Raw genomic sequence first — 16,159 nt, 5'->3', positions numbered from 1 at the left:
ATCAAAATAGGGATCAACTGATTATCATCGCAGCAGGAAAAAAAAAAAAAAGCCAAACCATAATTCAAATAGCATTCCATGAACACAAGAGAAAGAATATAGAGAACTACAGGGAGTGTAATATTTTGTCAATGTTATTGACAATTGTCAATATTAAACTTTCAATAAAAATCTTTTTATTTCTTTTTAATTTAAAATAAGATTGTTTTAACTACCTTGACAGACTAAACGTATATGAGCATTTGAACATGGAGGCAAAGAAGTAAGAGCCTTTGGGGTTAAAACTTCAATATGAAATGTATTAAATACAGAAGATTCTTTTATGAAAGGCTTCTAAAGTTGTCTTACATTTCTTAAATCAATCTGTAGCACATAATCAGTAAAACCGTATCATTTAAACAGAAAAATCATGACTTAGAAACTCACCCTTGTGCAGCTGTATCCTATTATGGGCTGTAACTTAACACATGAGTTTCAGAAGTTGTTAAAGTTGAGATCAGGCTAACAAATCTTAACTGCTACAAAAAAAAACCTATGTTGAGATGAGACAGCAGACCATGAAGAAGTTCTAGATTTGATCACAGGATGGATATAGATCATATTTTGTTTTGATTTGTTAAATCTTACTTATGTATTAAGAAATAAATGTATTAAGACAGATGGCCATTAAGTGATCAAGAAGCCACTTTTTTTTTTCCCCATTTTGAAAAGTTTTCCTCTGGGGCTGATACTTTTAGTATTTAAATTCTACCAAATGTATATATACTGAAAAAAGAGTTAGGAAACAGTGTTTATGCCACTGATAGCTGAACCAAAATCTGCATTTGTTTCTTAGTATAGTTATATAATTGTTTCTAGTTGTATCCTGTAATAAAGTAAAATTAGCATTTCAATAGGCTTCAACAGGCTTCACAGTTTAGATGCTAAAATTATTGTAATTAAGATTCAATCATTAATCTGAAATAAGCTAGTGAGCAGTGAGATTTTTTTTTAACCATATTCTTTTAGGCACACTTTGTGGTGGAATGCAGTGCAATATGTGTAGAGATTTTACTGCATAAGGACCTTCATCCCTTACATCCTACTCCATTTCTTTCTGTGAAATGCAAAACCCATAAATGTATCATCAAATTTATAGATTTCAGATAACTCCACTAAAAAGCATGGGATAGAGAAAATACTTTACTCTTGAGAATTTTTGCTCTCTTGGGTTGCATACAGCCAGAACCATGATTACTAACATGGTTTTAATAACTTTATAGTCTGGTCCAATTTTTTCAAAGGGTAAAAATGAACCTTTTGAAGTATTCACCTATCTGATATAAATAAAACCTTTCATGCCGAAAAACGTTTCCCAAATGGAAGTTAATGCACCTCAAATACGTGAGACATTTTCTAATTGTGCAATGATTAGGAAGGAAACGTCTCATTTTTTCACGATGAAATTTGGGCGTAAAACATATTAATGAAATCTAACATCACTTTATCAGTCAATGCTGGAAACTAACACATTCTCATGGCTTAAATGATAACTAAGATAGTTTTTTAAACAATCTATTTTAATAAAGTTTGCCTTGATTTGGGCTTTCAGTTAAGTCAAAGTGATTTCTCACTACAGGCATGTTTATATTCACACATCTTGCATCTTGCCTGAATAGGCAAAAGGATTTTCGCCATTGAAAAAGTTAAATTCTCCCTAACTTAGCATGAGGAAGTGTGCCTCCAAAAGATGTCAATATAATATTTTTCCCAATGCAACATAAAACCATAAAGTTGCATAACTAATCTAGGATCACTGCTAACTCTGAAGACTCCCTGTTGCCTGCACTTCTGCATCATTCCACCTGCCTTTACCACCTTGTCTCCACCTCCCCTAATGCCTTGTTCTTGTATTGCCTTAGCTTCTATGGACAAGCTGTTCTTTCTCATCAAACATGCCCTTCCCCTCTGACCCTCCTGTCATATTCCTGTTCAGATGTGCCTATTTAGTGGGTTCTCTCCATACTTCCAAAAGAGGTCATTTCAATCCTCCTCCCTGTCCCCTCCCTCGTTTTCCTATAACAGCACAAATGACATGGTTATATAACACCTCTGGGAGCCAATAGTTGTCTTGTAGTTTTGTAGTGGCTAAAGGTGAGGAATTGGAATACAGTACTTGAATTCTGGCTGTATCACTCATTTAACAGTATGACCTTGGGCAAGTCACCTTAACTTCATGAGACTCAGTTCCCTCATCTATAATTAACAATAGTACCTACATTACTGGTTTGTTGTGAATAAACGTTCCTAGCATAGTGCCTGTCATCACATGATGAGAACTTGATACCCTAGCATTACTATGCATGGATAAAGAGAGAGCCCAAAGATGGCAGATAAACATATTATGGTATTGTCATGTGAAAAGTTAACACTCAGAAGAATCTGAATGTTCAGCCATCTTGAAATCATGTGGATTTCCTTTGAGAAAGCACATGAGGAACTGTCAAACAGTGGTAAATAAATAGTAAGCTCTCACACACTCTCAAAAGAGCTGACAAGGGCTGCTCTTAGGATAGCTCATCTTTGGTTGTGACATATGACAAATGAAAAGAAACTGAATGTTACACAAAGCCAAGAATGGAAGGCAACATGGATATATGCCTTAATTTCTCAGCAAAGAGATTCTGTATGGTGGTGTAGAGATTCCTAGTGCTACTTGTTACAAATGTGAGACATTTAGGTAGTGGAGAACAGTCCAGTGTCAGCTTAGATGAGCAAATTTCAAATTGAGAGCTGACCTTATTTAAATGTCTTTGCATTGTTTTTTATTTGAAACGTGAAATAGGGGGAAACAGAAAAAAAATTGTTATGGAATTCATTTCTTTCCAGGAAAGAAAATTAAAAAAAAATTGCAACTATTGCTGGATGAACACCTTGTCTAAAACAAATGAGAGATTTAATTCATTGCAAAATGCCACTTGGGATGCTAAGAAAAGCATCCAAATAATATTTCTTTAAATGAATATAACTATCCCCATGTGTATCCATCTCAGACCAGAAAATTCTCTGGGTGCTTTTCCTGACCAACTTGAAGAGAAAATTCAATTTACAATTGCTTGTTTTTAAACAAACCAAAAGCCACTGAAGGCATAAAATTAATCGAATGATCATTTACATTCCTTGTATTATGTGTTTCTGAAGAATGAAGAGAAAAAAAAAACTTTCTTTGCATTTATAGAAGAGAAATTAAGAAAAACATTTTTAGAGTATGTGGTGTGTGTATATATGTGTGTGTGTGTGTGTGTGTGTGTGTGTGTGTGTGTGTGTGTTTTAATGCTCCTTTGTTCAACTGTTCTGGGTTTTAAAAATTCTTGGATTGGCTTTTCATCTTGCAGGAAAGCAAGGTAGCAATTTTTCTTAAGGATTTGGCAGTGATGTGCCCAAGTGCTTAGCCCTTTCCTTATAGCAGGAAGAGACTGGACTGGGTTGGGGGAAAGGGGGCCAGGAGTGACTAGGAGGAGAGGAGGCTGCTCAGAACCTGCTGTTCAAGGCTGATGGCAGCTTTTTACAAGCTGTGTAAAAGATGAGTGTGGTGGCAGCAGTTTTTGGGTGTGCCAAAGAAAATGAGTCCACGTGCTAAACTCTGGCACGTGCGTGATAGGTTGCCAAGGCATGGCATAACCCCCAGGCAGACTTTTGACGTCCTGCTCCAGAAAGTGTGTAAGCCTGTTCCCATTTATTCCATGAGGATGGTAAGTGGTTGGATGTTTCAATGTTATAAAAAACCGCTGGCACAGAAATTTGCCATTTGGCTTACTTTCATTTAGTCATTTTTCAGATTAGAAACACCTGAAGGGAGAGGATCAGCAGTTTAATACTCACACCTATTAAGCCATGCGAGCAGTTGCAGAGTACAGCTTATTCCAGGGTAAACAGGCAATGCTATCTGATCAAATTTAGGTTCTATGTTAAAGAATGAAATATATAAAATTGGACACTTCTTTATTTTTCCATAGAAAAGAGTTCCTGCAAAGGTCTGAATGACAGAACATAATGCATATTTTATTTTAACCCTTTTTCTATTTTATTCTCTTGGCTAAACTGTAAACAATTCCTGGGATTTAGTTCAACTTAAAAAGTAGACCATATAATTTCAGAGTAAACTTCTTGAATTGACAAGAAATTTGGTGAAAAATTGCTCCTCTATTTCTTTTTCTTTCTTTTTTTCTTTCTTTCTTTCTTTCTTTCTTTCTTTCTTTCTTTCTTTCTTTTATTTTATTATTATTTTTTTTTTCTGCTTCCATTCTCCAAATCCACAGTATAAGACCCCTGGCTCTATACAATTTATCCAAAGCTTTGAGCAGGTCAAGGGCCCTTTTACCCTTCACTAGTGAATTCAGTGCTATTGTAAGAGAAAGACATTCTTTCCTTCCCTTTTCACTTAAAGAAACACACCAAACCTGAATAGACTCCAGGCTAGACTGGGGGAGGGAGTGATTTTCATTAGTCTAGCATAGCTATTGACATATGCTTGAAGAAAATATTAAAAAAAAAAAAAAAGACAGAAGGAAGAAAGGTAGGAAGGTAGAGAGGAAGGAAATAAAGGGCTTCCACTATGCATTAAAGGGCATACTGGTTACAATTTTATTTCTAAGAAGAAAATTTTATAGGATAAAATGGCCCAACATTTCTTTTTCTTCATCACACATATGAGAAATATAAACTAAAAGGACATCTGGAAACTAACATTATTCAGCAATCAGAGAGCAAAAATCCAAAGCATTGATGTTTTGATGGAGACAAACATAACAAGATTCACAAAGAAAGCTGTAACTTATTGAAGAAAAAAAAAATTCCATATGCATTTTACCTTTTGGGCAGTTCCATAGCAAAATTCTATTTCAGAAGCCCTTTGTAATATGAAACTCACTGTAGATAAGATACAACATGAAGATAGTCTGTTTTGCAGCAGCAGGAAATCAAATTGGTTCCAGAAACTAAGTTACATGACAAATGGTATAATAGTATTGCTAGAATTGGGAAGCTTGAGTGAATTATTTTTCATAATCATTAAAAAAGATTTTGAAATAACTTTGCCATAGCTGTTTAGATTTTGGGGGGATAGGGACATTGCAGATACGGGAAGGCTAATTTTATTGGCCTTTTAACTAAAGTGTTATAATTTGTTACCAAAATTTAAGAGCTCACTGGTGATTTATTGTTGTTTGTTTGCAATAAAAATTTTCAGACAAACACAATATTTGACTTAACACAGTTAACATGTTATGGAGGGTGAAACAGGTTAACAAATATAGAGTATTTATCATTTCTAAGTTATTTTTAGTTTTAATCTCATTAGCAATCAGCCGTGTTTTATTTAAAAAAGCATCTGGAAGAGTTCATTAAGTCTTAGGCAAGGCTTATATTTTAGGAAAGACTTCCAAACAGTTAGCAAGATGTATCACTGACAAAATAACCCAGCAACTAATACCCGTAGGTGAAATGAAATCATTCTCCTGACTGAAGTCAGGAACAAGTTAAATATCACTTAGACCACAGCACACGACTACAGAGATTTAGGAGAAATCATACTTAAATAGGATGTGACTAGACGTTTAGGACTATTTTCAGAAAACTTTTTCCCCTTCAGTACTTACAGTCTTTGAAGACTAGAGCCGGGTCTCTGTGAGGCAAGACTTGGGCAATGATGTGTCTCAGGGATTCCAAGGTTCTGTCCATCTTGGGTCTGCCTGTGTGAGCCTGCTGCACAGTGTCCTCATGCCTGAATTCTTGCAGTCCTGGACTGAATTTGTGCAGCTCATTGATGCACAGGATTACCAAAGAATCCCTTTTAACATCTGCCAATCAGACATTTCCCAGAATCTAAAGACCCCTCAGGGGGCCCTCCTCCCAGGCTCACTTATCTTTGTTGTATGCTGAGCTAATTAGCTCTAAAGGCTGGCTGACAGGCGGGTTCCCATTGCTTCCTTCTGTTAAACACACCCACCTACAGGCTAGCTGGGGAAGCTCGCTAATCATGAGACCAGTTTTCCTCTCCAACCAGATTCTGCCTGAATGGTGTGCAGCTTTCCGACTTGGGTATTTCTTTTGGTCCTCCATCTTCAAATGTGCTGTCCCCTGGTATAAAATCAAGAAGGTTATTTGTCAAAGAAATTACCTTAGTAACAAAGAAATTTCCAGCTCAGGACTTTCAGTTCAGAATTAGTATAATCTAAATTCTTCTTTGGTAAAGAAGTGCTATAAAGAGTATGGATATAGCCAGGGACCAGATTATGCTATTTGAATTTAGGGGCATCTCTCTGGGAGCCAAGTTTAAAAGTTGTTTTTCTTTTTTTTTTTTTTTCCCCATCACCCATGTTATTGTCACTTATGATGGGTAGTGGCAAATAAAACCTTGGTACTGTCTTTTGGCTTGCCTAGGAATGTTTGTTTTTGTTTTGACTCTTCAAGGAAAATCATTCCCAAGATTGAGTTTAATGAATTCTGATATCATTCACTTCCTTTTATTTCGTGGTAATTCTTTCTATTAAAATTTCAGAAGAAGCAAAAATATATATTTTTTTCAATAGAATATAGGTAGTTACTAACATACCTTAACAGATTCTTTCTCTATTTCCCATACCACTCACGACAAGGTTAAATAGTCTTTCCACAGGAGACGTAAACATGTCATGAGATTCCATTGCAATAATTAGGATTCATAACACATATAAAAGAACTGGTTTTAATGGCTATAACCTATGATAGTTTATTGAAGACTTGTTAAGGACTACTTTACTTTTATTTAAAATACTTTTTCGGAGTTGGCACAAGAGATTGCTCTCCCATTTCCAGATTCCATAACTATGTTGTGTTGCATGATTAACTGAAAACAGTCCTTTAACGACAAAATAAAAGTAAAATGTTTTCCATGCAATAGTCTTCTTCAGCTAGATGGTAGAAGGGTGGGCTTAATAAAAGGAAACAGAGGAAATGGTGCTGTCACAATAAGTCTTATCATAATGACTATTACTTAGTAAATGTCCACAGGGAATATATGTCACATACGACAGAGACATGGGGCTGCCCCACTGTGAAAAGATATTATTATAAAAAAGGATGTGAAAGAAGTAGCACTACATGTTAAGACACTTATTTAGGGTTCCAAAGTGTACTTTACTTTACATGGGCTGCACCAAATAGGAAATCATCAGCATCTTTGCCATTCATGAGCTTATAATTTAAAAGAGAAGCTAGATGGTTTGTAGATAAAAAAAAAAATTATACATTTATTGGACACAAAGTATAAATGAATGAAAGTACTTTCAGTGTGATACTGAATTGGAAACCAAAACATATAAGGTTCCCATTAGAGAGCCAGGAATTCTCAAAGGAGCGAATCTGATAATGTAAAACTGGTCGATGCCGAGATTTTGGTCAATAAATAGACTTTTTATGGGCTTATCTTTAGTAGTACATAAAAATATTTTGGTTGTGTATTGTGATGGAAAGAATACTGAATTTTGTATTAGTAAAATCTAGGATTTGATATTTGTTACCTGTATAACTTTGAAGAAGTCATGTCTTCTCTGGGCTCACAGTCCTCATCTAGAAAATTAGGGGATTGAGCTGAATGCTTTCTTTCAGATCTAACATTTATGATTCTGTAGCTATATTACAAATGGCCACAAATATTATCACACACTTTATAGCTTTCTGAAAACTCTTACACTTATTTCCTAAAAGCTGGACTGGTCTTCAAACAGATCACTTCTAATAACCATAGTAAACTTCATATCCTTTCAACAATATGAGAAACACAAATTAATATGGTGAGTTCAAAGATACTCATCACACACACACACACACACACACACACAATAAAAATCCAAAAACAAACAAAATAAAACAAAACAAAAAAGCCCAAAGATACTCATTATTAATGCTAACTAAAATGAAAGGTAAGAATTTGTTAAGAAAATTAACTTTCAACTTCCACAAGATTTTTCTAAAGACAAACTGAGGGTCTGCTTAGAGAACTCCAAAACGGCTTTGCAAAGATAACTTTGTAAAAATATCATGATATTTACTGAGTTATATTTTAAAAAATGAAAAAAGAATTCTAGTTGGATAGTATAGTTTCTTCTTTCTGATCAGGCCCAATGCTTCAACAGAAGTTTTCCAAATCCTCTGCTAAGCATTTATTCCTTGCCCATCCATAAAGACTTCTCACTCTAGAGTGTTACTGTAAGACAGTTTAAACTAACTACTCAGGGGTTTCTCACCCTTTTATGTCTTTAATGTAGAAAGTATATGAGGGAGGTGGGAAAACCTAAGATACCCCTGTCTATTTAGTACAGATTCTACAGTTCACATGTTAGATTTCACTGTCAACCTCAGCCAACTGTAGGCATATGCCAAAAGCAAAACTTAGGTATTAAAACAAGGGTAGAGGACTACAGTGAAAACCAAAATGATGTTTTTACAAATCCTGTTAGAATGCTACTCAGATGTGTGAGAAATGCCATCCAACTGATATATTTAGTGATCAAAACTTATCACCCAATGGTAAAAAGGAAAGACTCAGTGCAATAGCACACTTACTAAGCTCCCAGGGAGTACAGAACTCTTTGAGAAGATGAGAAATCAAGGTGGTATATTTTGTACCGTTTCATGCACAATGCAGCAAAAACGTCTATGGAAACAATCATTTTGCTGGTAAGGAAAAGAAAATTTATTCTTATCATTATAGTAATATATTTGTTAAGTAGTTCATTACAGGTACAAAAATGATAAGAAAGTGGGGGTCACCAATTGAAATAACACCCAGAATGTTAAAACACATAATAAATGCATGAAAAGAATCATCTTTAGTTAGAAACAGGAAAGAACCTCCACTATCCTCTGTGCCCCCTCACTTCATGATCTGTTCTGTCCTGGAGGAGGCTGGGGTAGGTGAAACAGGAGAATGGGCCTGTAGGTGAGGCTGTAGTGAAGATGGTGAGATTGCAGGCATGTAGGCATGCAGACTCCACTGCAGTAACTGAGCCTGAGCCAACTTATAGCTACTCATCTCTAGAGGATCAAGTACCTAAAGAAGGGAGAAGACACTGATTGAAATTCAGGAAGATTATCTTCTCTGAAATAATTTCTTCACTTACTTGCTAATGCTTTGATTCTTAAAAATTTACAATTTAAGATAAAGTAAATAAAATGAAAAATAATTCAAGTCATGCAGTTAAATAAACAGAGACAGTAAATCCTTTACAAAAACAATGGGGAACATAGCAGATCCATCCAGATTCCAATGGGAGATGGGTGGAAGGCCCTAAGAGCTGGATTGGCACAAGAGGGTCAAGGGTTGCCTATGTGCAGGACCGTTTCTAGGGGTGTTCTGGAGGGTGAAGAAGGGCAAGGCCCTGAAGAAAGTGACTTTGCTGAGGTAATAACTAATGACTGTTTAGTGTTAGCTAAACAAAACTAAAGACACCAGTGTGAAGAATGAATAGCTGGTTAACATCAACTTTGTTAACTCTTAACTGGGAAAGGTCAGTGAGATATTTGAATCAAGGTATTCATGAGAGGGTCAGTTGGAAAGGCAACTTCTGACAAAAGTTCTGACAAATTCAAAAGACACAGGTAACATAAAATAACTTTATTTCAGACATATTTACCCTGATATTTCACTACATTTAGGAAATCACCAGTAAGTACTAATCTGTTTAACTACGTGAAAAGGTAAGTAGAAAATTGATTAATATCCCATTTACAGATTAAAAGAATGTACATCTCTTCATTTTCATACAATATTATAAAAAATGCTTTCTTAAAATAATATCCTTCCCCACAAGATAAAACTGCTAGTGAACTGCTCTTTATCTGTGTCAGGGCAGTTAGAATCAACACTTTTAACCAGAAAGCACAATGAAGTACATCCATTTATCCAAACCTTCTGTTACATATATATATTTGGGGGCCTGAATGAGCCCATGTCATCTTGACTATTTTAAGTAACCAATTACCCAGCTCTGTCTTGGTATTTGGTCCTGAAAGAGAAGTAAAAATTGATTCTTTAAGAAATACTTTAGAGGCCAAAGATATCACCAGAGGAGGTTTTACTAGTAAGGTGAGAGAATTTGAATGTTCATTTACAAGACTGGAGATACTGATGCCAAGCCCTTGGGTCATTAGGTATGTGTTCTGTGGAAAACTGAACATATTACTGTTAACTGTGGCTGGCTGACTTCCAGCATAATATATATTTTGAAAGAAAAAGAAAAACAGTTTAACATTTTTTGTTTTGGGAGTGACTTTTTCCAGTGGATTTTACAACAATATTTTCTTTCATAAAAGTTTATCTAGTAATAACTAGGGCTCCTCTCCCTCTCCTTGCATTTTCTCACAGGAACCATCCCCTCCCCCTACCTTCTGCTATCCAGTACAGGAGTTTATTTTGCTGCATGTTGAAGAAAAAATTTACACAGGTTGTGGCTATAAAGTGATCAGATTGATCCTAAAAAAGGTGTCTGAACTCCAGCTGAGTCTTTGAGCCTCTCAATAAACGCAAAGAGTTGAGGTCTCCTTTAAAGAAAGGATAGACTAATTGAAGCTAACATTTTTTTTTTTTTTTTCCTTTAGATGGTCATGTTTCTGGGGTATGAGTTCTTTGGAATGTTTAAATCTTTGCAACAGTAATGAGCAAAGTAAAATGAAAACCTAGACTACAAAAAAAATATTAATATTAGATTAAAACAAACCCAGGAAGAATGTTTATTGGCTGTAAATAAATGACTTAAACCTGAGATTAGTTGATGGCTATCAACTAAGTTCAAGCAAGCCACTAACTTCATAGCTCCATATATTTTAGATGAAACTTCCTGTAAAGATTGCATCATTAGTATACCCTTAATTCAATTCAGGCTATATTTATGGATATGCTTACATTAAGATAAAAGCCTCGCGCCCATCCATTTCACACTGTAAACTATAATTTCCATTTCACTTCCTTTGCAGTCACTATCAGAGTACTGCACTTAGCATGTATCCTGTTGACACAGAAGAAATATTTCTTTTCAAAATTTGTTTGAAAGAGGAATAGAAAACTGCATACAAAGGGGGCCTATGTTTCTACGAATTGAAAACTAGAGAAAGACCAAGTTTGAGAATGATATATTCTTCTGATCCTCCCCAGGTACCTCAGTAGCTTTGAGCTCAAGGAAAAAGTACTACTCCCCACCTCACCACCTTAATCCCCTCCTACCTCCTCATGAACAACCAGAAATATTCCAGGCAGAGCTTCAGTCTACTGAGATCGGTTTTCTTGGGCCTGTGAGAAAAATGAAAGGCTTATCATGGAAAAAAAAACAAAAAACAAAAAAAACCAACATGTTTTCTAAAAAGGGAGGAAATTTTGTGGAGAATAGGACTCAAAACCTGGACCTGGTTGTAAGGACTGTCTCCTCTCATACCTCCACAACACCAGGAAGACAAGTCAAAGTTTGTGGACCTTAGTGACTTTGCAAAAGAGACCCCTGGGCTGGATACAAAGTTCTAAACCACAGATACTCTGGTTTTTCTACCTTTCACCTTCCTGGTACTTACCAATTCCATTTTTTCCTCCCACTTACTCCCAACCCTATTCACTCCATGTGATTTTGGGCAAGTAATTTTACATCTAAAAATGTTTTCTCATCTCTAAAATAAAAACAAACTAATCAAGAATGTTTACACCTCCAGTGTAATAGTAAGATTCTATCCCAGATTGTCTAAACCTTAATACTTATGCAGACTGGGCAACATTTTAGCTTCTGTTCAAGATTCCTTCCAATCTACTAACACTGACAAAGTTTCCCTAGTTCCCCTTTCCATCCCCTTTGTTTTTAGTTTTTAATTAATTTTTCTTTTTAATTTTTAAATAATGTCTGCACCCAATGTGGGACTTGAACTCATGATCCCAAGATCAAGAGTTGCATGCTCTACCAACAGAGCCAGCCAGGTGCCTCACCACCCCCTTTAAAATCAAATCATTACACTGCTCAAAATCTACAATTGCTCCTTTCCAATACATCAAGGTAAATTCTAACAAAAATTTTAAAATAATCTTTAATTTGGTCATTTGCTGCACAATACCCCCTTCCCAACCATAGCACACTACATTTATTTGTCTTCTGCATGATTTCCTCTTTGCAAGCTCTTTTTTTTAATCTACCTATTCAACCAAATTCCTCTTCCCTATAATTCACCAAATCACTCTGAACTTTCACTTATCCACTGTCCTTGGAGGTTTCTCAGTGAGATCAATGGTGTCAGGCTTTCAGTACAGTTGACTTTGTACCTTTAATTGTTATGTGTTTAATCTTGTTTCTTCAAATATAGTGGACGCTTTAGGTCAACAAAAATTTTATCTTGAAAGTCTGTATACTTCCTCAGTATCTTTAGACAACATCAAGCACGTGCAAAATGTACGGGTTAATATTGTATTTTTCTTCCTAATGTAAGCTGAACCTCTTCCACTAAAAGCAGTTATAGTGATCACCCTTATTGGATTCATTCATTTCAAGTGGTTACTTTTTTTAAAATGGAACCATGTAATATTGTGACAAATATTCCAAGGATTATATTTTATTTGTATTATGAGGCACACTCCTATTTATGGAATTAAGCCTACATAATCTGATTCTAAATGTTACATAAAATACTAATTTTAATGTCATCATTATTTACGATAGTAAGACAAAAGAAAAACTTACATTTAAAATGTAACAATATTAGTCCCTCATTGTGTTGTAGACTTTGGAGTTATTCCTACACTCCTTGTTATTACACAACTGTGTAACTCACGGTTATTTTGAACTTTACCTCATTCCCAGCCTTCTACAGTTGCATAAGATGGTTCCAGACCTTCATATAGCAAATCAAGGTCAAACTAAGATATGGCCTGATGCTCTCTAGGGAGATGTTCTGAAGAGAGATGAAGAATAATGGAGATGGTGAGCCTTAGCCACCCAGAATATTGAATGCGACTTGAAATAAACTTACACCTCAGGGAAGTGTTCTCACTGAGAACCTAATGAACTCATACCTCCACCTTGTGGAAGTGGCTGATAAACCTCTGGGCTGCAGGTTTACCTGTTAAGTTCTTTAACTAGACAACTATGTTTTGTCATAACATTTACTGAGTACTTGACTAAAAAAATGATTATCTTCTAGTTAGTAGCCTTAAAAGATCTTTAAGGTTCTGGAGAAAGCTCAAAGACAGCCAGCTAGGCACCAAAGAACAGACCCATGGCTACCAATATCACAAAGTTATTTAGCACAAGTATAAACTGCATTATCTTGTAGGAAAAACTTATTTAGTGGGAGCAACAAGTAGAGGATGCAAGGTTACAAGCAAAGCATTTGTACGTTGAGATGAAAACAGCACCAAAAAGATCACAGGTGAAATATCAGTGACCTTGGAAATAGAAAAGATTCCTCCCGAATCTTCCTTTTGGTAATCTGAAATCATTTGGGAAATACTTCCTAATATATAACATGTCTCACGTACTGTGCTAAGCTCCTTACAGGTGTTATTTAATTTTTATAATAATTCTAAGACAGGCACTATTAAATGTCCTCATCTCACAAATCAAAAAAGTGAGGTTAGAGAGGTTACAGAAGGCACTTGAGGTCTGGGAAGTGGTTGAACCAGGATCTAAATTTGGAACTCGCAGACTCAAAATGTTTTATTAACCACAGTACATGCCTTGACTACATTAGTAGTACACTTAAATTGTTTTTGCTCATTGTTCACTATGGACGTTTTAAATGTGAGGGTTACATCTTGTTTGATAGACCAAATTCTAATTTCTAATTGAGGACTACTCAAAAACATCTTTTAAAAATTGTGAGTAGGGGTACCTGGGTGGCTCAGTCAGTTAATCATCTGACTTCAGCTTAGGTCATGATCTCATGGTTCAGGAGTTTGAGCCCCATATGGGGGGGCTCTCTGCTGTCAGCAGAGTCCACTTCAGATCTCTGTCTCTCTCTCTGCCCCTCCCTGGCTCACGCTCTCTCTCAAAAATAAATATTAAAAAAATATTAGACACTGATTAGACACTGAATAATTTGCTTAGACTTACGCATTTGATGTATCTGTTCTGCCAACCACAAGAAACCTGAGGCTATTCAGGATAAGAACTGCTTACTTAGATTTCAAAGTTCCTAGAGTAATAGTGTTTATGTAGTAGGTACCCAAAAGTGGACTGCATCAACTGAATAAAAATTGAGTAGGAAGATGTCATATAGTTTCATTCCCAGTTTACCTTTGATACTCTAATATGTATTGCAAGATAAATATTCTATGGTTCTATTAAGATGTCTTCAACATTATTTTACTGAAATGCTTTAAAGTAGATTTAGTAAATGCTGTGAAGACACACCTAAAATTCGAAGCTAGGTAAACACTTTCCAAATTAGCATAAGTTAATTTTCAAGGGAATTGGGACATTTTCTTGTGTCTATATAATTAAAGGTATTTATTAATGATAGGTCTTGCAAATAGAAGAATGAATTTTACAAAGGTGAAAGGGAATCTGCTGTCTTTATCATTCTTGGAAATAAATCTGCTGTTATTTCCTCTAGTAGATCATTACCACTGATGCAAGTAATTTTAGGACATTCTGGCTGGTGACTGTGGAGTGACATTGCCATCTAGTGGTCATTTTTTTTTCCCATAGGTGATGCCCCTCTTCTGGCCTACTGGGTGATGCTGAGACTTGAATATCATCAGGTAGATGTACTTAAGCACCCATCTTCCAATCTCACTGGATTACAAAGTCTTTGTATTACAATGCCTTATGTATTTTCTTTCCCCTGCACTATTTACTTGTTAAGTGAAAACATGTTTTGGACCCACCCAAGAATATTAGAAAGAGGTTTTCATTCCTTATCCCTTCTACCTCCTTATACTCCTAACTCTTCTACTTCTGTTCAGGCCTGCATAAAAACGAACAAGTATGGAAACTGGTGAGACTACGGCAACTTTCTGTTCCCATGACAACATTACCAATTTAAATAGTGGAAAACAAAACTATGCATCACTGGCTGATCCTTAATACTGGAGCCTTGGGGCACCTGGGTGGCTCAGTCAGTTAAGTGTCCAACTCTTGATACCGGTTCAGGTCATGATCTCATAGTTATTAGTGAGATTGAGCCTTGCATTGGACTCTGTGCTGACAGCATGGAACCTGCTTGGAATTCTCTCTTTCCCTCTCTCTCTGACCCTCTCCAGATCGCGCCCATATTCTCTCTCAAATAAATGCTAAAAAAAAAAAAAAATACTGGAGTCTAAGAAAAACAGGTGGCAGTAAATTCTCCCAGTGGTTAAATAAAATAAAAACAAATTGTTAGCAGAGTATCAGAAAGCTAAACATGATTACAATCATTGTATCATTCTAAAAGCTATACTTTAATGAATGTTTACAAAGTGCTGGGCATTGTTCTTAGTGCTTCTGTGTATTATCTCACCTAGTCCTAAAATCAACCCTATTAAATAGTTACAAATCCAACTGTAATAGTAAGAAAATTGAGGTGGAAAAGGAGAGAGACACATATACGACTTGCTTAAAGTTCTTTTCATTAGCAAGTGGAAAAACTGGGATTTGATACCATGGAATCTACTTGTTTTTGGTAGAGAACAAAAAGCAACACAAAGAGTGAAATTTAGTTTTTTTTTAAATACCCAAATATTCCTAATAAAGATTATTTTAAAAAACAGATTTTAGCAGATTGACTAATCATCTAAAATATTTGGAAGAATTAAATTGGTTTAGCAGAATTACTAAAATTATTCTTTAGAAGACACATACCAAAGGAGTCAAATTAATATATGAAAGAGAGTTTATTTATCTATTTATGTATCTGCCTTGGTCTAGAAAAGACTAAAGATGGCTTAAAAGGGGATCATACTAATGTTTTGGAAAACATTCAAAATCTTAAATATATTACTCTCCCCAAAAGTTAGCTGCTTCCAAGCTTGACTTAATATTTTGCATGTTTTCTCTCCGTTGTTTTGTAAATATATTTGCTTCTCCTTTCTGTAATCGACGTCTGGCAGCTGATTTTTGCTGTTTTGTCAACTGACGTTTCACCTTCTGTTTCACCAATTCCTGGAAAGAGTTCATGAATTAGTATTACTGAT

The 16,159-nt window shown here is 35.5% G+C and overlaps 2 protein-coding genes across 6 annotated transcripts in view; both read right to left on the bottom strand.

Moving 5' to 3' along the window:
• The window catches only part of LIX1 (limb and CNS expressed 1), a 57,120-nt gene extending 46,097 nt beyond the window's left edge, over window positions 1–11,023 (bottom strand). Inside the window, exons 1-6 of the mRNA XM_053907187.1 lie at window positions 10,922–11,023; window positions 8,584–9,070; window positions 7,710–7,778; window positions 7,539–7,587; window positions 5,987–6,117; window positions 5,637–5,782 (exon numbers count right to left, since the gene is read on the bottom strand). Of these exons, the coding sequence (XP_053763162.1) occupies window positions 5,637–5,782; window positions 5,987–6,099 (259 nt within the window). The 5' untranslated portion in view covers window positions 6,100–6,117; window positions 7,539–7,587; window positions 7,710–7,778; window positions 8,584–9,070; window positions 10,922–11,023. The remainder of the gene's footprint in view (window positions 1–5,636; window positions 5,783–5,986; window positions 6,118–7,538; window positions 7,588–7,709; window positions 7,779–8,583; window positions 9,071–10,921) is intronic.
• Window positions 9,620–16,159, bottom strand: part of RIOK2 (RIO kinase 2) — a 28,069-nt gene continuing 21,529 nt past the window's right edge. The window contains exons 10-12 of one of the 5 annotated variants that reach the window (XR_008423793.1): window positions 12,838–16,127; window positions 11,240–11,305; window positions 9,620–11,024 (exon numbers count right to left, since the gene is read on the bottom strand). Coding sequence is in view for 1 of the 5 variants with exons in the window: in XM_019428873.2 (XP_019284418.1) it covers window positions 15,963–16,127 (165 nt within the window). In the remaining 4 variants the exon portion in view is untranslated. Of the gene's footprint in view, window positions 11,025–11,239; window positions 16,128–16,159 lie in introns of those variants that run through there. The other 4 variants (XR_008423795.1, XR_008423792.1, XR_008423794.1 and 1 more) reach the window with 4 other exon arrangements.

The sequence above is a fragment of the Panthera pardus genome, unplaced genomic scaffold (assembly GCF_024362965.1).
Source record: "Panthera pardus isolate Hobbes unplaced genomic scaffold, ASM2436296v1 HiC_scaffold_2, whole genome shotgun sequence".
Taxonomy (NCBI): Eukaryota; Metazoa; Chordata; class Mammalia; order Carnivora; family Felidae; genus Panthera; species Panthera pardus.
This window is presented reverse-complemented; position numbering and strand designations above follow the sequence as displayed.